At 39.5% G+C, this 25,420-nt stretch overlaps 1 protein-coding gene across 13 annotated transcripts in view; it reads right to left on the minus strand.

The window, feature by feature from the left end:
- Positions 1–25,420, minus strand: part of SOX5 (SRY-box transcription factor 5) — a 656,088-nt gene that overhangs the window by 92,060 nt on the left and 538,608 nt on the right. For 9 of the 13 annotated variants that reach the window (XM_063358081.1, XM_063358090.1, XM_063358046.1 and 6 more), the window contains one exon: positions 11,012–11,135. In XM_063358081.1, coding sequence (XP_063214151.1) covers positions 11,012–11,135 — 124 coding nt within the window. The remainder of the gene's footprint in view (positions 1–11,011; positions 11,136–25,420) is intronic. The other 4 variants (XM_063358107.1, XM_063358115.1, XM_063358020.1 and 1 more) reach the window with 1 other exon arrangement.

Below are 25,420 nucleotides of genomic sequence, written 5' to 3' on the forward strand. Positions count from 1 at the left end.
TCTGAAAGAGACCTCCCAGGAAGAGGGCATTTTGTTCAAGAACTAGCTATGAAATAATATAAAATTATTAATTTCTCAACTGCAAAGAAAAGAACAAGGGAAAAGTTTCTCCGTAGCCTGTTGATTTTACAGCCCATTAAAATTTTTAGCTACGAATTATTTGTATTAAAACATACATATTAGTGTATATAATGAGATAACGCATATTCCATGCATTGTCCCACATTCCTCTTCTCTCCACACATATGTATAAGCCTCAGCCCATCTTCCCACAACCTCATGCTAATTCATAAATCCCACTATTCTCACGTCCCTAAACAGCCAAGCAGATTCTCATACCCTCATCTGTCATGGTAATTCCTATCTTTTATGGTTCATTCGGTAGCTATATCAAGGAGATGCTTCTGAGAGAAGCCCATGCTGAAGTCCCCATAGCCACGTGCATGGTCACAACCACTGGCTTTGGCGGTGTAGGTAATGCCTCTGGGACTCTTTAGGAGTCCATGCTAGACAGCAACTACTACATCAATACATGCTAGTGTAGGTTTTCAGAATTCTAAGGAAAAAACTCAAATTCATCCTAAAACCAGATTATAGCTGCGCAGAGCTAGGCTCTCCTGTTTACCAGCTTGGTTTTTTGATAGTTCACTCTTTGAAGGGTTTTACATTTTTCCAGTGCTCCAAAATATTTTTAAGAAACAAAACCAACAAACAAATCTGAAAGGCTTCTGTAACCTATTATGAATCTTTGCATCGTTACGCTTTGGTAATACCCTCTGCTATCCTGTGCTTATCTTAGAGAGGCTTAGCAATTCTTTTTATGAAGAAACGTACATCCTGCCTGTGCTGCAATTCTTTCACAAGTGCGACTCGTACACAGTACATCCACATTACATCTCCCACGGTACGGACACAGTAGCAGCGAAGAAGCTGGAGGAAGGTACAATAACGAGCAGAGACACCACCGGGGTTTGCCCCAGTACAAATGTCTAACAAAAGATCGTCTCTGTCTGGAGGAGCTTAACGTCCACAGGAGACAAAACAGAAAAGAGCGGGGAATATGCTCAAACGCTGTGCCGTGCCCTGGGTCACACAACAGGCTGGTGGAAGAGCCAAGATGAAAACTCACAGACAACTCTTCAGACAGTGCCCTTCCCAGGAAAGGATCCAGGCCCTGTATCAATGAGGAGGCCAAGCATTATATACTCACATCGCATAGTGCAGGAGCAGCTGCCACCCCTCACAATACTAACAAAGGCCTCAAGTCTCCTCTGATGAACACGGACCTGCTCACTCTTTGCTGTTACTCTAGAACACGATACCTCTTTCTACTGTCCTTAAATTTATTCCCCAGTCAGACTGAAGGTTTTGCCTGAGCAGTTTTAGTAATTCTGAAGTCTGGGAAATGCATGTCTTAACTATTTCATTACTTCTTCAGTAAATATCTTATTTTTAGATGTAAAAAGTCGCTACATTTTTTCCCAAGCTCTGGGAACATTTCAGGAATGTGAGGCAAGATATACAGTTATTAGAAATAGATATTTCCCAAGCCATTCCTGGTAAATTCTCAAACAACTATATTACATTTCAATTCACAAAATTCACTGTTAACCTACTAATGCATGCAGGCAGAACTGTACCTCCCTGCATCTTTCAGCTACCAAAAGAAACATTTTGCGCATTCCTTTCATGTTCCAAACTGTCTCCCATTATGAGTGGACTTTTCTTATAAACAAAGTATCAGAGAGAAGTTTTGTTGTTGGTGGTGTTTTTTTTTAGTACACTACATGGTAAAATCTGGAGCAGGTCAACGGCTGGAATGTTTAATTGCAAGAACAAGGTAAAAATTATTTCCTTAGCTGATGTATTCTTTTCTAATATATAATTATTTCCCGGCTACCTGGTGACATCACTCTGAAGAACAGAATTATTCAAGACTGACTGCATGAAAAGAGCCCAGAAGGAAGGATATACGGGTGATACAGCACCTAAAGAAGCGAATGGGGTATGTCAGCCCGGGGGAGCTGATGGGGTATGTCAGAGGTGTTGGTGCACGCTGTGAGCAAAGGAGAACACCAGTGGTTCAGGGAAGAAAGAAGGCAAGGCTGAACCCTCAGTTCTCTGCCAATTCTTTATTTCTCTCCCCTTCTTTTGGTCCGTCTTCCACAGACATACCCAGAACCTCGTTCCTGATAATTTATGCACTGCAACTTCTTTCAATTTCAAATCACACCTTCATGCTTGCCCAAAATAATCTTCCAAGATCTTGCTTACAAGAGGATTTTTCATGAAGTACATTCACTTTTAAACCGCTCTTTCCACGAATTCTCCCTATCGTCCTCCACCAAAAACACTTTCCTGTGAAAGTTAAGTTGTGGTACAAAGCCAACAGGACATCCTGTCCCAAAACGCAAAATAACAACCCTGTGCTTAGGAACTGGATTTTCAACCGACTAGCTACCAAGCTCACGGACACTACATGATTATATACTTGTGGAAATGCAACAAAGCACTGATATGTTTTGCAAAATTTTATCAGATGAGTTTAATAAGTTAAAAAACATTAAGACTTTTTTTAAAAGAGAAAAGAAAGCATAGGAGCTAACGTTATGTGTGTTGCACCATTCACCTAAACTCATAAGATGGTTTTTGTATTCCTTTTTCTGTCACTCATCTCATTTATTCTCCTTCATGGTGTAATCCCCGCCAGTGTCTTGTCTTGTCTCCTGACAGGCTGCAAGCTCTTCAGAGCAGGCACAATTGTCTTACTTGCTATATAAATCAAGCTACACGCTAATGTTAAATTATAATGTTTTGACAGGATTTTTAAGTTGAACCTGATTATATGAAACAATAGAACTCTCTGATTTTTTTCCTGAACTTTTCTTCTTTAAATAAAAAGGATACCAGAAGAAGAGAAGTACAGGTTTTATTTCCTATGATTTTTTTTTAAACTTACTGTTTTCCTCCTACCTGTCGTTCAGGGAGAGCAAGTGAAAAAAGTTGGAGGTCATGAAAGGAGAAGAAAAAAAGCAAACAGTGTGAAGCATATAAAGAGTAAGAAACAAAACCAAATTCTTAAATTATGATTTCCAAAAGCAGAATGCTACACTAAATTCCATAAAAAATACCGGAATAAACATTTCCTTATAGTAGATTCTGTTGAATGAAAAGGAATTCTACTTTATCTTCCCCCCATTTTTGACAAGCTCTAGAAAAAGACACAATTATTTTACACTCAATTTATCACTTAAGTATATTTATAATGGATAATCACAGCTGATGGCTAACTGACAGGTAAGCTACTGCATCTCTTCTCACCGCTCATTCATTCTCATCCTCATCACCACTTTCCTTTCACTTTTTTTGGTGCGATGGTGGACATCTAGTAAGAATATCGGGAGGCTGTGAAAGACATAAGCAGTGTTCCCCATCTCTAGGAATTAGGGATTTAGACAAACGAGAAAAAGAGTATAAAGAAGACACCACCAGTGGCCTCCAAAAAGAAATCCAAACTGGTTCCTTGATTTTCTTTGAGGATAGTTTGGGACAGCACTGACCAAGAGCTGCCTACAGGGGATTAGCCTATTTTGTATTTTAGAGAAACAATTCAGTCTACAGAAGGGATGGCTCTGGAGGGACCTAAAAGCAGCCTTCCAATTCCTCTGAGGAGGCGATCAACAAGACAGGGCCAGGCTCCTCATGGCAGTGTTTGGTTGGAAGATAAGAGCCAATGGACATAAAGTGAATCAAGAGAGGATCAGATCTTCCCCATGAGGACAGTCAGACGTTGAAATGTGAGAGCCAGGCTGTCACAAGAGGTTGTGCAGTCTCTGTCCTTGGAGGTTTTCAAGCCCTGACTGAATAAAGCCCCGAGTAACCTGGTCTTACCTCCTAGATGACCCTGCTTGGAGGAAAAGGTTGGACTACAGATCTTCTGAGATCCCTTCCAACCAGAATAACCCCATGATTTCAGGATGCCTTTTTTTTTTTTTTTTTTTAGATATATATACACCTGTTGAATAAATGACAGTTACTCAAAAGCTCTGAAACCAAGGAAAGCCAATATATTTCCACAGAGGTTTGTACCCGCTCATGAACTGAAAAATTGGGACTTTCACTGGGTTGCCCAACTATGGATAATAGCGCCATAACACCAGACAACTTTTATGGCCTAGAAACTGAGCTGAAACTCTCAGCCTATTTTCACAGGACCCCATTATTTTGCTTGTCTATTTTGGTTTTATGAGCATTATTGCGAGAAGCCACACACAGATCAGGGGCTAAGGGATTCTTTCAGTTAGAAATAGTCTTTGGTTGTGTTGTTATTTTTTGCAGTCTTGATGCCTTCCATTGCATTTGCAGCATTACAGAAGTGACACATTCTCATGTATGCTAAAAGGCAAAGTTGTTACCAAAAATTCCTCCTTCTTGCTGTTTCTATCCACAATGCTATTACTCTTTTCTTATCCTGGGGGGAACATGAGGGTTTAGTCATATGCTCATTCTTTTCCAAGGCATAAACAGTAGCCCTGAAAGATGACTAGCATCTTTATAAAGAAGCTACAGTATGTGGTCCTCACAACACATGGTTCCTATTTTTGTCACTCTGATAAAAGCATAGCAATGTCAATTTTTTTTCTTGTGATTTGGTGATTGTCAATGACCTGTATGTCAGCTGATACAGCTGACACAGTTAAATCAGAAATTAGCGCTCAGTCTCTTTAGAAGCCAGACACATGGACACTGAGCACCAGAAAAATTATAAGACGGTCCACATGATACCCCATTAAACAATGAAACATGTGACTGGCTAAAAAACAGAGATACATCAGCAAATTTCCCTGAGGAAGTTTATGGTATTTAACTCCTAAACATTAATTTTATTGTACTGTACGAGGAACCAATTAACTGAGAGTTTCATTTTTATCGGACATCAGAATTATTGTTCAGAATACAGATGAACAGGAAATTCAGCATATTTTAATTTTATTGGGCTTGGCTTGTTCATCTCACACATTTTTGCCGATTTTAAAAGGTAATTAGATATTTCATCAATAACTTTGTGTACATCATTTTATTTAGAACACTTCCAGCAGCAACGAGCTGATATGTAAGACACATACAATGTACCTATTGTATATTCAGATTTCCCCCCCCCCAATTGGATATGGTTGAAATAGCGATTAAAGTGCTTTCAGAAAACCTCATGTTGATGACATCTGACTGGGAACACAATACGATTTGTTACAACAAATTATCCACAGGGGAGAGGAGGAATGGGCGAAGAAAAACAATTCTTGTTTCCAAAATTTGGCACATTTCCATAAAAATAAAATAGGTATCAGCAAATCAAAGGCTACCTAGAAGCATTCCTGAGAATTTAGGAACAACCTGGAAAATATTTCTGGGGCAAAACCCACTTCTAGAAATACAGACTTAATAACTGTTGTTTCCTGAGAAAAGAAAACAAATCCTAAAAATCTCCGTATAATTCAATTTCTTGTACACCTTCAGTTTACAAAATGAAGTATGTTGTTCTTCATCGTCCAGAGAAGCAACTATTTGGAAGTCAACAGCCACAATCATACCGAAAAAGCTCAGGACCGACACAACACACCGCACTGCCCTAAGCGGCTAGTCAACATTTCACTTCCTTTTTGTCACCATCATCAGATGCTTAAAGAAGCGATGGAGTGCATTTTCCAAAATGAATCTTACTTAGCACCATTGATTGGGGAGAGGCCGTCTTCTTCACAGAGTTTGGGCTATTCTGTGTCTTTTAGTGGAAAGCTAATGGTAACTGCTGCAAATGCAGAACCGCAGAGGAAGCGCGGGGAAGCGTTCTGCCCTGGTGCATTCTGCTCCTCACCGTTGTTGAAGAATACCCGATCTACCACTGTTCTCAGCCTAACTCCTTCTGCCTTTTCTGCAAATAGCTCCCTAGAAGCAGCCCCTTTTGCTTTCCCAAATCTTTATTTCATTCCCTTTATTATCTCCTATGCAGGAGAGACAACCGTGCCTTAATATTCCACATAAAAATCGATATGTGCATTAACGAAAGGATGACACTACCTACGACTAAAGAGCAGCCTCCTCTGAGGTGGAACTAGGCACAACACAAAACTTATCTTCTATCACTTACGCTGTTTTTATACTTTCAAAGCACTTCACAAATATTAATTAGCTCTGAATAAATTCTAATTATTTCTAAGAGTGGCCCTAGCAGATCTGTATCATCTGGTGTGAAATCTGACTTCAGCGAAGTCACCAGCAACAGCTCCTCAGACCTCAGCAGAGCTCACATTGCAATCGCCATTGCGAAAATGCTGGGAGTCGTATATTATCTAGCAAGTATCACAAGTGAAGCTGAACCAGTAATAGCAGTAGTAACAAACGATAGGGTTAAAGAATGCTGGCTGACGATAAAAGGAGAAGGGTTAAATGGCCTGACCCAATCTGCATAGCCTAAATGTGGGAGAAGCTTTGCCACAGTTTGGGAAATGCAGTAATCGGGCTCTGTTTGGTTTCAACGTCATCCGAAATGGAAGGAGCTCACCTGCCGCTAAAACCAATGAATATACTTAGGGCACTGGGGTTAAGTGCTACCATCTGCTCGTGCCACTGGTCACCTAGTTAACATCTCACTTTGAAACATCAACTCATTATAAAGAGATTTGCATTATACATCTATACGTAAATATACATAATACTACATATTATGTATATAATAAAATACATATAAAGAGGTTTGCACAAAAATCCAAATACTTAAACTCCAAATGGCACACAGTGAAAGGATAACCAGGTATGTAGCAATTAAGTAGGTAACCAGTATTTTTCTTGTTAATTGTGGACACTATAGTCCATCACATACTGCCAGCTTATTTTTCTCATATGAAATAAATGCTTTGGTTGTAAAGAATAGTATTAAATATTTTACACACCATGCAATTATATCTAGGTATGGAGGTTAAAAATCAACTGGAACAATAGATTATGAATCTTTTTCTCAAATAGAAATGTAATGCTAATAGAAGTTCCTCCCTTCTTCTCTGCCAACTTTACCACCACACAATATGCCATAGAGAAAAAAGGGGAAGTGTCAACTTGTGTAAATTGTCCCTTATGTAATGCAAACCATCTGTTTAAAAAACAAAACAAAATGAAAAATCAAGCCACTCCCAAGCATGATCTGCTATGGAGAAAAAGAAAGAAAAGGAAATTTACTACATCGAATTGGAAGCCAAAGACCATGACCTGCCGTGTAACCATGGAGAAAATATTTACCCCTCTCCTCCCTGTATTTACCCAATTTTGCAAAATATTTGGAGAAGTGAATAATTTGCTCTGCACATATTAGAGATTGATATTGTTGTATTCTTTTGAGCATTTCAGCTGTCTAGAATGTTTCCAATCGGGTAGGAACCCAAGCAGAGAAACCTCCTTGTCTTCGACAACAGACAGAATAGCACTCACACAGTGATGGCACCAGGGATGTCTGAAGGTCCCTGAGTCTAAAACCTGGCAAAGCATAGGGGGATAAAGCATCGGTATACTCTTGCCCGTTCTTATACTCTTCTTTAGGTACCTGCCAAGAAAGGAATCTTAATGGACCTCTGCTATGAACCGTTATGACTATTTTTGTTATCTTCAGTCAAATACTCAGAAAAGGAAGTATGCGTAGAGAAATCAGTACTCTTCCATTCCACAGCCTCTCTCTGGATAAGTCATTAGACCATTGGGAAGCGCTGGATGAGGAATCCTACTACACACACTCTCTGAAACCACTGGGAGACATACATTTGACCCTCTGTTGCTCTAACATGGACAGGTGAATCAGAAAGCACTGAATAAATTAGTTTGGTTTCATTATCTAAGCTGACTGAAAGAAAAATCGCAGTATAACTAGGTATTCATCATTTTTTCTCTTTCACTGACCTCGAGGCTTGATCACACATTCTCTTCCAGCTGCAGCTGTGCTGGCTGAAGAGGCCACCATCTCCAATCACAGCCCCCTGCCAAAGGTTACCACTGTGACCAAGCTGCTTGTTTAATCACTTCCCAAGATGTTTCCATTAAAACGAGCCAGCTTAGTTTAAGCAATTTTAACAGAAAGTCCTTGCTATCCCAGCCTGGATGGAAGCAAGTTAGGGAGTGCTTAAGCAAGAAGCTTGGCCAGTACGTTAGAAGTTAGAGGCACAGAGATGAGCAACTGGAAGCAGTTATCTCTTCAGCTACTTGGCCGGCAGACAGAAGGTGGCAAGTAACCCAGCCGTGAGGAGTGACCGACAGCACAACTGACTAGAGATCGGCAGCGCTTTAGATGACACGCTGCTGAATTCGAGATACACTTGGAGATCTGACTTTTCAAAGGGGCAAGGCGTGTAACAGTGTAAATGTCCCTTTGAAGGTGTCCCCCAGCTGGATACCCATCATCAAGGTACTCAGTATCATTAATTAGTTTTGAAAATGCTGGTTGTCACAAGGTTGTCACAACAACTCCCTTTTCCTTCTCCCCCAAATTTTCACATCTCCCTTTTATTAAGAAACAGTATATGAAAATGTTTATAGTTCTTTGCTATTTGTGACTGGGAATTAAATTGTCCCATGGAGATCTTTTATTGTTCCTATGTGCAGTAGTTAATGCTACTTAATAACAGAATCATCCCTAGAGAATTCCTGCCCACCAACCATACAAACTAATTCTGAAAATCTATCAGCCCAGGAAAAAAGGCAGGTTTTCCAAAAGGACTGAGAAGATGCAGAAGTGGGGTTCCACTTTCATGAGGTACCTAAGCCAAATTTAAAACATACAATGGCAGTCAGGTAAAGATGCTGGTAGTTGGATCTTCAGAATGTCATAGGAAGGCCTTGCATGCAAAAGCAAACTCAGTGAAAGCTAGGCATTTAACGCGCTGAGCAAATGAGTCTCCCGTACATTCTCTGCTGCAGTGCTATCCTGGTACTCACCGTAGCTCAGTTCAAGCTAGCACAGGTGACTGTACTACGGTTTACTGGACAAATATTCGCTAAATATCCCTGAGACTTAGATCCTAGTGCCTTTGTCACTCTTTAAATGAAGATTTAGTCTCCTAAATAACTCAGGTGCTTTAGAAAATTTTATCCAAAGCTCTTTGGTTTACAATCTACTATATCTTTGCCAAGAGGACCGATACACGGAAGGGCAAGCAGAAAAGTGGGAGAAATATGTCTTAATGGCCTGTCAAAAACATTACTTGATAGGAACATGTTATAGCTTTAAGGCAGCTATGTTTTTCACTGCTACAAGCTTTCTAGGTGTAGCTAAACCCGTGTATGCTTTTTTGTTTACACTAAACTGTGAGTGAAAAGAAAAAATCCTTTGGACTACTTATCACTTTTCCTCAGCTTCTCAGTCAAATTCAGTCATACATGCCAGGGAATCACCAAACACAGAGCTGTCTTTTTCCACTGGCTTCTGCTCAGTCCTAGACCTTGGCATGCTGTTAATTCCAGGCCTTACTGCCAGGAGCAGCAGCAACTTTGCTCTTTTTTCCTTTTCCATTTTCAAGGTTACACAAACATGCGACATCATATGTACATCATGGATGTGAGGAACTATAGGACTGTCTTACGGTTGATGTACACGCAGTAAAAAGAAGGGAAAAAACTAACCTCAACTCTTTCTATCCAAAGCAGACTTCATTGACATAGAACTAATTTAATCTGCCAGATCTATCTAACGGGGTGCTTTCCTGACCTTTCCCAGGCCTACATTTAGGGTAGCATTCATATTGAGTGTGGCTTTCAGTTAAACATTCTGTAATGTGAATCACTGCTTCTCCCATTTGAGAGAGACTGCGTGTGAAATCACTGGACGAGCCTATGCTTTGGCACTGCAGCTGCTGAGGGACGTGAAGTGTTTTGAACAGTAATTTTCAGTAGTGGTCCCAGTCCGTAAAATATTAGGAAAAGGGATTAGTGGCCAAAGAAACTCAAGTTTGCATTCAAGTACTGTACCTACAATGTCACAGAAACAGAAAGAAATCTGAAATTGTGGGCTAAGCCAGTTTAACTAAAAGAATCTTTTAATGTTCTAATTTTATGAAACTGCTGCAGTGGCAAGTGCTGAGTAACTCAAAACAACTGACGAATTCATGAGTTAGTCAATGATACAGATGGATACACTGACATGGACATAATAAAGCTAAATATCCATGCTAGAGACAGAGAACGGTAGAACAAGCAAGTCCTAGATAACTCAGTAGGAAACCGATGTCAGAAGAGTTACACCAGCACAAATGCATGAAAACAAGCCTATGAAATTCTTGCTGTAGCTAAGACTATTCATGGAAATGGAGTTCCTCAATTATTCTTTAACTTGTATTTATTATCATCCTGTTGACAGGAACACGAAATCCTATAGAAGGCTTAAATAAAATTTCAAAAAAAAATCTGGGAAGCGCAGAGAACAATACAAATCTTTCAAAGATTAAAAAAGTAGATGCTGTATTTTTTAGTGTTAGGATCTCGTAAATACACTCATAGTTTGTATTAGTCCATCAAACTGAAAGGCATATGCTATCTTTGATCTCCGTGCAGAACCCCCGTTGAGATTAATGTGAAGAAAGAGACTAGAATAGGCCCTCGGTTCACAAATAGTAAGCAGGCTGCTTCAGGAAAAAAACATATTTTCTCACAACAGTGTTGAAATTTATTGGGAAGTTTCAAATAGCTTCTCTTCAGATGTATGTATGTGTGGTCATGAGCATGCTCGCTTGTCAAAGAGATCTGTCAGAAAGAAGGTGCCCAAATCTACTTGTGTGAAATGTTTTGCAGTTACGTTGAAACACATACTTCATCTCTGACAATCTTTTCTCATACGATAGCGACTAATTCTCTTATTTTACACTCATCTGTGCAAGTTAATGGCTTTGTCCATCAGGCGAGAGAGGTGATACTTTTATACAGATTGGCATGAAATTGTGCCCTATACCCACTTCCAGCTAAAAAAATCTACAGGACTTACTGCATCCCGCTTTGTAGCTGAAACCAGGAGGAAGAAGGAATCCTTGCTGTGCAGCTGCTGCTAGGGTTCGTTGGTCTGGAGGGAATACGGGAATCATTAATGGAGGCAGCTGACCCTGGACCTGCTGAACAGGAGAGGGAAAATCAAACGTGGAATTTTTTCTGGGGAAAATGCCTGCTTACATGCTTTCTCTTCTGATCTGAGAGGTCAGGTTTGATTATGCTCCTCCATAATGGGGTGTTCCCGTAGCATCAACTATCCAGCCTCGTCTTAATTACCAAAGGACTTTACATGAATTACATTAATCCAAAATAAATCAAAAGATTCCACTAACACAGCACTATATCCCGATCAATTATACACCCCCCCCCAGTCCATAACGTCTCACTTCTCTTTGACTGCAGGGTGCATTTTTCTTCTCTTTTATTGCACTGGGTAACAATATCTCTGTCTCAGACAGTAGCTTTCACCCTGACTGAGCCCAAACACAAAGATACACACAATGTGTGCGTAAGTAGCGTACAGCATAGTCACTATTATTCTTCTGCCCACATACGTGCACTTATTCATACATGTGAAGAAGTCTCTGGGACGGTAAGAAAAAAAGCGGAGACACTTTATTCACAAATAAAACGCAGCTATGTCTGAAGCTTTAGCTGTTCAACTTTGCACAGCAACTGTACACAACCATGCAAGCCAGGAAATGGAAAATATTATATTGTAAATGGATACTGCAGGGGACTTAAGACATGCAGAAATTAGTCATCAAAACTGGAAGGTGGCCATGGCACAACATCTAATGCTATTGCCTTTACCCAGTTCTGTCAGGGTTTTAATTACTAGAAATGGACAACATCTTCATATTTCACAGAGGTGAGAAACGAGAAGTTTGCTAGATTAAAATGTTAAATGGTTGGTTTTAATCAAAAAAACCCACTGTACTGACCAGATCAGTCAGTAATGGGAGACTTACTCATTTTTTGAGAGGCCACCTAGATTTTTAATGGCACTGTAAAGCTGAGGCATCAGAAGTAGGTATGTTATGAAAGACTAAAATTTAGTTTGTGGTCGGTCCGTAGCCTTAAGGAACAAAGAGAATTAGGGTGTTGATAGACAACCTTTTTTGGCCAGAGGCGTAACAAGGTGTTACTCCCTTCACTATTGCCTGCATAGCAGAAACTGGCAAAAGAAAACCTGTGCAAGCTCCTTGACTGCCACAGTTCAGACTACACTATCTTCACTTAGTTTTATTTTAATTTAATCCCCTGAAGACGCAGAAGATGTCTCGGTTCACCCAACACCCTTAGAAGGCAGAAGAGTGATACAAAATTTGGGATGGTAACCCCTTAATTTATGCCAAGGCCTGTCTATACCTGTGTGTGTGCTGACTGCATCTTTATAGGGTGAAACGATTCGCAAGGATGGAGTTCAAGAGTGTCGCTGATGGGAATTCTTGCACTGGGAGATTAAGATCGGGACTGAAGCTAGAGTAGATGTGGCTCCACTCACTGAACTCACTCAGTCCATTTTTTGTTACTTCAGTATTCTCCTTTCTATCCTTATCCCGTTAACTAGAAGACGTATGTACTTTTAACTGGATTGCCGGAGAAAAAAATGTGATTTCTTTTCTATCCCCGCTCAGTCACCCTAGAACTGTCTAATGTCTGCCTTTTCTTCATGTGTTTATTTTTTGTTTGTTTTGTTTGGGGTTTTGTTTTTTTTTTTTAAGACAAAGACAAAGTAACTGTATTCTTTTAGAACAAAAATGAACAGCCGTGTAGAATTTTTGCATAGTACTCTTCTTCGGCAAAAAGCCACAGAACTTTTTTTTAAATGGTTTCCAAGGATGAAAGTGACTTTGCCAAGCAAAGAAGCTTCAAAACAGGACTCAAAAACACTAATAGAAAGACAGATGGTTCTACTAAGAGCTTTGCTGCCAAAAAAAATGTTAAAAAAAAAGTGAAAAAAATGGAGTGATGTTATTGAAGCTGACTGCAAAGTTCTCTGATGACTGCAAATACTCTTGTCCCACTGCAAGTGTTAACTCTGCCTCCAGGGCTAATATAACTAAAGCACCACACACACACAAATTGTCATTGCCAAGCCCACAATGTAGCACAAGTCTGCGCTTGATTCCAAGTGACTGCCAAACACACGAGCAAAACACCACACTGAAAAATTCCCATTTAGGAAAACATTTACCAGGAAAATGCCCTTTCTTCTTAAATCTGACTGCTGCGTTTCATTTTTTCAAATCGCTGCTCCTCTTTATCTCTCCAAGGGGCCTTATACCCACTAATTTCAAATGACACAACCCCGGTTGTGTTAAGGAGGCAAGAACTATAGAGTGATGAGGATGGTTTGCATGGATACAGAAATAACGCAGTCAAAACAATGTGATTTTCCTTCCAGAATGGAATGTATGTAGCACCACTCAAACAGCTACACTTCATTTTCTCCCAAATACAAATAAGTGCAAACATTAGTTTATTTTAATCCGATTACCTGACACAATACAATGCAAATTATGGACTCCTCATTTTTATGGCTCATTTAACTACTACATCTTAACTTTTGTTATGTTTATTATTATTACCTAGAATTGCTAGGATACAACTGTTTCAAGTGGCACAGAATACAGGCCCTCCTTCTGAGTTTAACAGGAAGGGTATTTTCCTCTTTTTTTTTTAATAGCTATTACTATGTCAGTTACATCTCTCACAAATGTTTTTTGTTATATAGTTTACATACTTTCCAATGCCTTCTCAACGGTAGCTTTTTGATACTGCATTTCTAATTTGAATGTAACAGACTGCATATCAGAGCTTTTTTCCAGGCCTTTCAATTTGGGCAGCTAATGGACAGACCTATGACCATAAAAAGAAATACATCTTTAACAACCTAAAAAATGTATATAGCTGTCAAGATTCTCCACTTGCCGTCTCCCTACACAATTATGTCTTCTTAGTTGTAATTTCCTAAAGGTAAAGACTGTAGTTTAAATTCTCACAAAAATCACAATGGATTCAATGGGCTACAATTTCACTTTTTAACTTCTTATCTATTTTACGATATTAGTCTGGATGATACTGACACAATCTTCCAAGGGCCTGTTTTTCCACTACCCGTACTATCGCCATGATGTCAACTGATCACACGGTTCCCTGATCTTTCTTTTAATTTGAATGCTATCACCACATACGAGATTGACCAGAAGTACTCTTGTACTGCATGACAAACTGTAGAGGCATGGTATGCACACAAAAGGCATATGACATACATATAACAACAAAGAAATGAGTCGAATGTCATGTGAGCCATAATATTCTATACAATCAATTCAATAGCCAAGGAAGTCATACTTCCACATATGCCTGACAAATAATTTGGGGCAAGAGGAAAGCCCACACTGCAATGAAGGAAGTAAAACCACACCACTTGACAGTTAAATTATAAGAAATACTCCCCTCAAGGAAGCCAATACACAAGAGTTCAAAAAGGCCAAGAAAGTAAAGGTTCTCTGATTCTCACTGAGGACAGTAAGTCACCTTCTGTAATGGCAAAGTATTTTATGAGTGGAAGAAATTGCAACCAAGTTTCACCTAAAACCCAAATCAAAATCAGGGATCCTTCATACTTGCCACTGAAAATCCGAAAAGGAGACTAGTCCTAAAGAACTTACCAATGACAAAAACGATATGAGCATATGACAAGCAACTAATAGTGTATCTACTGTCCAAGCGGGAAACTGAGGCACCCAGAGTTGCACATCGAGATTTTCGATTTTGGGAAGTGCCTCACCGCATCTTTATTTGTTTCAGTGCCTTTGAAATATTTGCCCTTAAATGACTTATCAAAAGAAATTTGTCAGCAAACTTGGAGCCCATTCAAGTTGTTGAAGTCTGGGCCAGCACCTTCACAAATCTGTGCATGTCCTTTATGACTTGACCATAACAAATCCAACCGTACAAAGACGTGCGTTCGGTGTAGCCACAGCTAGATTCCCAGCATTCCCAGCTTCATTATAATTGTAGTATAGTATTTCCACCTAAATTTTGGTCTCCTACCTACTTTTAGGAACATACTATGGTTACCACAGCTACCTAAGCACTAAGCAGTATGTTTTTAACAGTTACCCCTACTGTTTGTTACTAGCTCCTGCTGTGACTTACACAAATTTAGATTGCAAACACTTGACAACTACAGTTCTACTCTATTTTCCGCAAAATGTCACGTGGGCTTTGGGACGCTATATAAGTAGCTACAAAGAAAAAAATAGTTTAAGGAAATATTCAGGTTGCAAAGTTAGGCATTCAAGGCTTAGAAAATGCCAGAATCAGGATAGCTTGCATGACCTTATTCTGGTGCTTTACACCCACGCATCCTGACACAGTCTTTAATTAAAAGTTCACAATTTTCCCCCTCATGTGACTCTCACTTAATCTAGCAGGCTCATAACTTTTCTCAGGTAACATAAACCCATACTTTCAACAAATCTAAGCCCATAACACAGCAGCTGCCATTAGTTTTATTTATTTTATCTTTATACACATCCACCAATTTCATTTCTGCAGTTGCTCATTAGATGTTTGTTAGCATAAACTTTTATGTAAGTTTTACTCTCTCCAAGGTAAATATTTCAATACATTACCCGGCATCCACATATAACACTTTCCACTGCGGGACGAATACTGATCTTCCACCCACCTCTAGTTACCCCAGAGCAATTCTATCCCTTTCAGTGGGACTGGTGACAAAGTAACGAATTACTCAGTGTGAACACAAAGAGCTGCTTAAATCAACACTGCCTTCTCTACAACCTGACAAAACTCTGAGCAGCACTTTATTCTTGAGCTGTTTAGAAGATGCCCTTCAAGAGCAGTATGAGCACTTTACTGAAATGATCTCTTACATGGCTTCTTCATGTAGAAGTGTGGCTAATTTTTATTTCCCTTTGCGTTATTCTCAGCTGCCTCAAAGAAGTTCAGATTTTACATTCCTAGAACAGTGGATGCGCATGAATGATTCCTTTAACTTCAAACTGTTGTATGGATATCTTCTTGCCTGTGACTTGTTTATAAGTTAAGCATCTCTTCTACTGTATATGAAAGAATGTAATGTACATTTAACATGCAAAAACATAAATCCGTCCTTCAAAAATGACATGTTTAATTGCATCGGTCCCCCTTCCTCCAGAAACACTTGGCTCATGGTGGTGCACGCTGTGCTAAAGGACTGGATTCTTTAATTAGCATTCGTGTTGGCCATCTCTTTCTTTCTCTCTCTCACACCCCCCCAACGTCTATCTTAAGGGAAATAAAAATATATGTCCTCATATAACTACAATCTGCTATTTTCCCTTACAGTGACGTTTAAAATAAGAAAAGAAAATGTTGTTCTCCTCATTTTCTCCCCTACATCAGTTCCCTAAATTGACATAAGTGTGTCCTAAATCCATATGGCAGAGAGCCTTGCCTATCCGGGAAATGCAATGACCACTCTCCTCCTGAGTTCGAGGTGGCTTTTTATGGGGCACTTAGTGAGTGATTAAGACGCAAAACAGAAGGTGGATGCCAAGAAGCAGAGATGCAGAGAGGAAGACACTGATGAGACAGACAGCACACCCATTCCACCCCATGCTCTGACCTAACGCTTTGCTTTTCCTACTGAGGAGCAGCTCGCTTCTCTGCCAGGCATACTGGTATAGGGGATGCCGGCAAAGGATTTTGTGGATGTTTTTTCTTTCTAATCTCTACTTGAAAATTCTTCTGCAGTGGATGATGTGGGCCTTAAATATTATTCTTCCCTTTGCTGCACAAGAGGCTTACACGATTCATACCAGTATTTATCAAAAGTCACCCTGCCTGAACGCCTCAGTTCACTCAAGAGTAGCTTCTCGCTGTTAACAGCTGTTTGCAAACAGTCATACTGATCGTAGAAAAACACGCTCTCATCGTGGCAAACTTCTAAGAAGAATAAAAAAAGCTATTTAGGGAGACTACTCCCCCCCACACACATACTCCCCATTACAACTCCACTAGCGCAGGAGAACTCTACTTGGAGTGACAGCGTGGAAAAACGATCGGCTTGATGGAACATAGAGACAATCCTTAACAGGTAATAGTTGTTATGTATGCAACTTGGCTTACAGAAAACACAAACTTTCAGGAAAACTGAAACACATCTCAGAAAATTACATAAACATTTTTCATTTTAAAAAAGCAAGGCTGGAAACTTTGTGTCTTTGCTCAGTCCTGCAAGAGAGTCCAGATGTCACTACCTGCATCCATCTCTAATTCTCATCTCATCACAAACTCTGTAAGTACTACTAAATGAACACATGCTTAACCTTTTTAAGTGCAGAGAAGTGCCTTAAACTGCCAAATAATACAGACAGTAGCTGTTTCCGTTTCGATACCTTGCTTCCAAAGGCTTCCCTCCTCCACTTCGTACTACAGAACAAAATGCACTGGTGAGAGACAAACACCCCCAGCAGCACTTTGAAGGACATAAGCCAAAAAGACCTTTTGCATTAAGCAATTTATCTTGGATACTTCCAAAGGAAAAAGCAGTATTACTTATTCATTTATGTAACTAAAATATAGAACTTTGGAGCACTTCTTTTATATTTTATTTGATATAGAAAAACATTCAGAGGAAGGAGGGAAAAGCAGTAAGACGACTTTTTGCCATTTGGGATGACGCGTAACAGGGAGTATTCATGCTTGTGCCAATTAGCACGTAAGTTATCTACAGGGCAATTCTGCCACAAAGGCATTTGAACAAATACCCCACCCGAAAAGGAAGAGGCACCTGAAATAAAGAGAACATAAACTGGAATTCATTCCAATATGCAGCTGTTTGAAGTCAAAAGCCTGAAGAGTTCATGCAGGAATGGCTGCTCCAGACTACACAACACCCCCGCGTGTGGGGTCCTCTGACAAAAAGAGGACTTTCAGGGCAAGCTACTGTAATTCAGGTTAACAGTTACACAGGAAGACTGAAGTGCACTCTCAAACGAGCCCTTTCTAATCACAGTCAGTTGCAGCTCAAGAGCAACACGCAAAATCATTTGCTCTTTCCTTTTTATAGAAGAAAAAGATCCATTGTTTGGTTGATTGAGCCATTTGTTTCATGAAGAGGTTAAAGTTAGCAGAGGACACAGAATTGGCTTTTGAGGTATGATGACCAGTGTTTGGGCCAAACTGACTTATTTCACCTTACTTAATATTCACACAAATACTATGTTTCTCATGCTATAGCTTCCAAGCACCTAGGTGCCTTGTTTAAATGTTAGTACCCTTCCTAGAAGAACAAGCCAGGACCATGATGGAAAGTTGCCACCAACTTGCGGCTGTCAAAACTGCTGATTAATACGGTATGTTGTCCTTTATTTGTGTTTTTTTTGCTGGCTAATAGCAACTTGCTCCTGAATATTGCTGTCACGTAGCAAGAGTTAATCTGCAAAATCCCTCCCTTCAAACTGGAAAATCTATGAACTTACATTAATGACTGATGCTACCTCACAGTGCATGATGGAGCACGCAGTTCCCAGATGCTTGGTTAATGCTTTTCCCAATGAGGTCTGGACCAGTGCTGATCGCTCTAGCAGTAAGCTATTCAGCAAAACATTTGTCAGTGAAGAGAAAACAGGTGTGAGATTTCCTGATGTGTTTTGAAAGACAACACGTAGGATAATTTCTTGAGCTGCACATGTGTACTGTTTTCCACAGTTAGCTGATTTATTATATATTGGTTCAGTTATTCAAATTATAATGAATGATGGGGATTTCTGCACATGCCATAAAGAATCGGAGAAAAAAATAAGTAACCTTCCCTTGTCATTGTTCGTATCAGCCTTCCAGAAGTCACCTGTATACTTTTTCCTTCTGATTTTCCACATCCTGTTTAATGTGACTCAAGTGGCTGGGTTTTGTGCATGCGTGCTAACCCAGCTCTCTTTCTTTTCAGAGTCACTTCTTTGGTACGCCCAACGCTCACATTTTACCAGATCAAGTGTCTTTGCGCAACAGTATGATGGACTGCTGTCAAAAGAGCTCTGGAAAGAAGGTCTGCTATTAACTACTGCTGCAGAGGAAGCAGGGAAGAGCAAATAGGACAGTTTATATCAGCTCTGTGCTAAACGGGGGCTGTTCCTATTTGAATCTGTTAGAAACAGAGTGACAGCTATGACACCCAAAAGAAGTGTGTAGAATCTAGAGAACTCTTCCTGTAAGAGTACAGGGGGATTTTAAACATATTCAAGGTTGACTCTGCAAATCTTAACAATATTAATCAATGTGTAGACTGTAAGAACAAGTAGGAAGGGGAAGCATGGCGCAGCACTACTGTGGGATGTAGAGAAGTGGGGAGAAAAGGAAGAGGAATCACCCAAAAGTCACTTTTCAAGAACTTCTGTGAATGTTGGAAGTCAACAGATCCAAGTAAGGAAATAAATTATAGTACTACACGCCATCAGAGGCAGCAAGTCTGATTCATTTTTGACAGATAAATTCTGTGAGCTAGGAGGAATGTCCCACCTTGCTATCTCTTTGCCCATTTGAGGTGCCTTTGGGCTCATCCTGACACCAAAGTATTGTTGTGAAAGTTTTCATGCAAAGGATGCAAACAGGACCATAAAATGCTTGGTTATAAACCTGCCCGAGATGGTTTTCAGGATAAGAATGCAGCTTAGGTAAAGAAACATATTTATTCTAATTGTTGTTCTTTTTCCTATGTAGACTGAAGTGATGCAGCTTTTCAGGTGTGAACCTACTCACTAAAGATTTCTTTAGTGCGTTTTCCCCAAAATATAAAGAAATGGGTGGCAAGAGCAAGGCTGATGCCGTTATACTTAAGCAAGGCCGACTGGTGTTTTTTGTCATATAAAGTTATTCAGAGGCATCTGTGTTAAGGCCAGCTGCTACACCTCCCCCTTCACCCAGTGTTGATTTTTCCATAACATATGCAAACACCAGTAACTAATAATTTTGATGTATAACTTGCAAAAATATTTTTCCCGTCTACTGTTCCAAAAAAAGGAATTTTTTTTAACCTCCTAAACAGGGAGAACAATTCTAATGTATATATGAAGCAAGTGTCATAGCCTCTTTCTTGACGCAATGTTGAAGTCCAAATTCATTAATAGATCGACATCTAAGGCCTAAGCCACTAATAGTGGACTGCCTTCTTTAACAGACTTGTTATTTTATTAGTGGCTCTGAAGCACTCCTGGAGAAAAGCTGTGAATCAAACGTAGTTCTCAGCCCATTGTTCAATCACTGCTTGATGAAATGCGGGACCATAACGTAAGAGAGGATGGAATACGAAGTGGGTATGCTGTGGTACTTCAGTGGAAAGTAAAAGGTTCATAAGGCAGGCCCATCTCTCATTCTGGTCTTCTTTCATCCCCACCATGGTAGGCATGATAGGTACCATGTATGCCAGTAATGGGAAGCTCCCTTAAGCTCTCCTCTGTCCCTGAAGTGATACCTCCCCCTCTAATGCTCTTGCACTGCAGTATCACCACAGTCTGGCCTTCTATTCCAACTCTTCCACTGCCACTCACCAATGACACATTGCTTGTAATGATTCTATACATAATTACAGTAAAATATTTAAGTCTCATCAACTAATATTAAACAATTCTACTTTCACAACTCAATGCAGAATCTACTCAAATTAGTTGACACAGAAGAGAAGATCATCGGACTTCTGCCTTATCATAACTATTTCTTATTCTGGTTTGTGTTTTTTTTGTGCCAATTTCCTTAATATGATTTAAAAGATAGTATTACTATAGAGAGGAAAGGGAATTCTTTCAAACAAAACCCTGAGGTTTCAAGATGTGTTTTTCACTCAGTATCTCTTAGACAAGTGGAATATCATTAATTAAAACAAACACAACAATTTTAATGCGTAGGTGGTGGGCAAGAAACGGGTTATTTAATATCATGTAGTGGGCAGAAATTCAAAACCCACTCGGCTGCTGAATAGTGCAATGGTATAAACAAACATGAAAGTCTTATCAAAGTCATCCACTTAAAATCATACTATCCAGAAAGAGAGAGAAAAGACAGACATAAAGGACTCAAAAACAAATTCCGCACTAAAAGTCTGTGCCTTCTCTTGCTTTCTTTAAATTGAAAGCTTGAGGGACATAGTTAATAAAACTGTACAGTACAGGGACAGAAACATTCTTCATGGTGTGATCAGTGTAGACTTTGGCAGAACTGGGTCTGCACAGAAAACCTTAGATTTAAATCCACTGATTAAACCCTTTGAACACCCTCTCTTTTTCCCAATTTTATTATTATTAAATCAGATACATGTTTCAGTATATGTCTGGTCTCCAGTGACATCAGTTTCAGACCACTAGTTGCTACAACAACTCAATTTAATTATTTTCTGAAGACAATATTATTATTATTATTATTACTACTACTACTCCTACTACTACTACTATTATTTATTGTTGTTGTTATATTGAGTTCTATCTCTTTCTACATGATCTTAAAAACACCTGCACTTAAACACGATGGACAAATGGCCAGGAAAACTCAGACCAACTGTTAGTAGAAACCTCTGTGGAAAACACATTTCTAGTATTGGATAGCCTCTAATTACTGCCCAGGGAAATGCACAATAAAGACCTCTTTTCAATCTTTCAGCTGTTCAGACTTGTTTCTGACTGTCCCTTTTGCCAGTGGAATTGTTCCTCAATACAGTTCCGTTTTACCATCAAAAGTTTGATTTTAAAAGTGAAATGGATTCAAGTTGCAGAAGAAAGACTATTTAAATAGATACGTAGCCACTCTTCCATTCATGTCCTGATGCTTTTTTTTCTTGTTACCAAGATCCTCATATGAAAATGTTTTTCACAAGTTTTGTTTGGAAACGTTTTTTGAATAGAACTGAAGACAGTCTCTCATTTTGTGCCTATGATTTGGTGACAGCAATACAGTTAAAGCACAATTAACTGTAGATAAAGTGATAAAGTTTAGACATCTCATCATCTGATTTCTGTGTACAGCCAGGTAGCCAGCTATCCAAATCCTGCAGCTTGTTACTGCACTGAATTGCAGGCACAAAAATTTTGATTGCCCTGAACATTTTGTGTTGTTTTTTTTCTTGCTGTCTCCCTCAGTTCTTGTCGTCCTCCTCCTCCTTTGTTATTAAAAATATGAGGAAAAACAACAAAAGAAAAAAAAAAAGAAAGGAAAGACTAAATGTAATTGTTTCTCTGGCACTTGTAGACATGGACCATGCAATGGAGAAGAAAATTGTCTACCTCACAAGAGCACCTATCATCATAAATCAGTTTTTAATTTTACCGGTGGATTACCGCAATCAGATAAACATTTGCTGCCTGCTTGGCCCAAGGTTTAGTTAGGTGTGGGAGTCCTACCTAACTTACAACTCCCGGACAATATCTGATTGGTATGCAGTGGGGAAAAATATAATAGCATTCACAAAGCAGAATACACGCATAATATATGAAGTGCAGGATCTCACAGGAGGGGGAAAAGTACAACATAATGAAAATGAATAATCTTTGGGTATTTTCTTCCTAGTCTGAAGTAGTTCTTGAATGTACAATCATTTTTTCTGGCTTGACTGCCTTTAAATATACATATACCATAGTCCTAGTTCAATTTTTAAGCCACCGTAGGTATTAGAGGACAATTTACATGTGATTTGCATTTTTTTTTTCTGTGCCTGTGGTTTTGGTAAGTCTTCCAAACCTAATGACTGTTCTTTTGGCCAGCAACATAAATGCTGTAATCACACAATTATTGTGCTGGGAACAGTTTAATTCAGCATTTTGTTCTCAACCACAGAACAATTACTCAACAATTTTGGTTAACCATACTAGCTCACTGCCTGGAGAGGAAGCAGAATATTCACAAGATCTATTGTCTTACATAAAGGCAGTCAGTAGATTCTTATCTATTACAACTTTCCAGCATCTCTTTGCTCTTTGGGGTACTTCCACATACTCCCAGTTAATGAAAATAAATTACTAGCAGCACACTGTATTAGCTTATTCATCTCTATCTGTTGAATGCTTTTAATTGTGCATTTGCATACTAAAGAGAAAGGTAGATGTGATGTGTCTGGGAGAGAGGGATATAACGGCGCACTGTAAAAAGCTACGAAAATTCTACAGTGATGTTATCCGTCTACTCTATTCTAAGCATAAACCATGGCCATTCAGGATTTATTCTGAAGTTCTGCTCTTCAGCCACCCATTTCTCTTTAGCGATAAAAGGAATTTTCTGGTCAATTGATTTATTCCTAGTACTGTTTATACTGAAACACTGCTGGCCATAAAGTACTCCTGAGATCATTTGAGACAGAGAACAGTGTCTTCATCCAGAACACAGTCTCTAGGGCTGGATGCTTGGTACAACTGAAAATCAGGGGCTTGCTAAGGTTCACTAATGCAAATCAGCAATTCTGTTTTACGCTAGTATGGGACAGCAGCAGCCCCAGCGTAGCAGTGGAACTGATGAACCTCATGGCCCTCATCACGTCACACGACACGACGGCACCTGATGCCACTAAGTCTGGTTGAAGGGAGAGCGGGAAAAGCCCTCGAGCAGTCTTCACGCACTCACTGGCAGGAGCGAGGATGTGTAGTTTTACTTGAAACCCCCAATATTTTTGCCAGACAAACAATTTTGCAAATGTTTACTAGAAGTGGGTGCTTTTTTTTGTTTTTTTTTTTTTTTTTTTTCAAAATTTAGGCACTAACACTTAACACACTTTGTGTGGTAGACCTGATTCCCAATAAAGTGAATTAAAGTTCTGATGCTTCAGTAAGAATAGATTTAAGTTAGTTAACTAAGTATCAGGATCCCTACATATTTTCTGCTGCAGTTCTGGAAGCATTTTACCTAAGCAAATGTAAACATTTTCATAATTCCTTTTCCACTTTTGTTTTTGTTTCGCCTTGCCAGTCGCAGGGAATATTTTCATTCAGAGCTGTGAATCTGAAAAGTACAACTGGCAATGCTGCTGAACAAGTAAAATTAAACTAATTAAACAAAGCTGACTCAATAAACTTAGTTGGCTAGTAAGAGAGATCAAAACGGAAGCGATCAGTAAACATAATGAAAACATAAAGTAATATTTGATTTTTAAAATGCCTTTAGCTTTTAAGTAGTATTCAGCTCAGAAAAGGGACTTGGTAATAATCACTATTTTCTTAAGGGCAAAATTTGACCTGTAGGAACTTCTCGTTGAGTCCTTGTCTACTGAAGTCAATACAAATTGACCCCAACGGTACTCGGCAGAAATAACTTAATTTTAAAAAAATAACTTTAATTAAAAAAAAAATCACAAGGCATCTATGGAGCAGAACACAGGCTCAAATGCCATCAGCAGCAGGAGACTGAGCTATGACACTTCTTTTTTTTGGTCCATTTATGACATGAACTGCATGCCCCTTTTTGCTTGAAATGCAGTTTCCCCAGATGTGGAGAAAGGCCTTGTCTCTCCTGAGATGTGGGAGACACAATGTGAACCGCATTAAAGAAACAGAACGCCCCAGTCCAGTTCTTCCCATTTCTTTAGGCAACTGCTAAGCTTTCACTAGTCTACTGCATACACACAGAAATGGGAGGACTATCCCTTCCTTAACTGCTGTATGTTGGAAAGGAGGCAGCCACGTTTTACAGTCCTGTCACTGTGCTTCAGGCCCTACGCCTGGTGGTCGAGCCTTTCAGGTGATGCCAATGCTGCTCTGCCTTGTTTCTGGACTGTGACGACCCTTAGGCAGGAGCTAAGCGTTTAGGTGTTTAGACCAGAGCAGTTTCAGGGCATGCACAGAAGGAGAACTACCGAAAACCCTTGGATCACATCGGCAGGTGCTCTGTATGTTTAGATGCCCCCAAAGCTCCAGGTCTCATAGTTGAACTAAGGCTCTTAGAGGGTCTGCCTAAATGATGGTTGGACAGATGTGCATATGAACTCGAGAAGTGCTCTCGGGTCCCTCAGTTTAGATGTTGCCAAAGGCTACCTAAGTCCTGTTACCAGAGAATAAAGCCTCTTTTTTTTTTTGATGTGACCCTAAGCCATCCAGGTAAGAATTCTACAGCAAACTGCTTTACCAAACAATGTTGCAACTACGTTAGAGGTCCTAATACTGTTCTCATATTCTTCGCAGGCAAGGAAATAAAAAGACAGCAGTGCTATACAACAACAAGTTGTTTGTGTGTGCGCATGGACATCGTTAATGAAAAACAGCTGCATTCCTGCAACCAAAAGGTTTTGAATAAAACAATCATGGGGCTCCTTGGCACCTAAAGGAATGATTTAGGACATAAATTGCTGGCTTACCGAGTGGCCTTGAAACCTGTTATGTTTATACAAGCACATTAGTAACGCTTTAATATCCCGTAACAA

Source organism: Chroicocephalus ridibundus, chromosome 1 (genome assembly GCF_963924245.1).
Source record: "Chroicocephalus ridibundus chromosome 1, bChrRid1.1, whole genome shotgun sequence".
Taxonomy (NCBI): domain Eukaryota; kingdom Metazoa; phylum Chordata; class Aves; order Charadriiformes; family Laridae; genus Chroicocephalus; species Chroicocephalus ridibundus.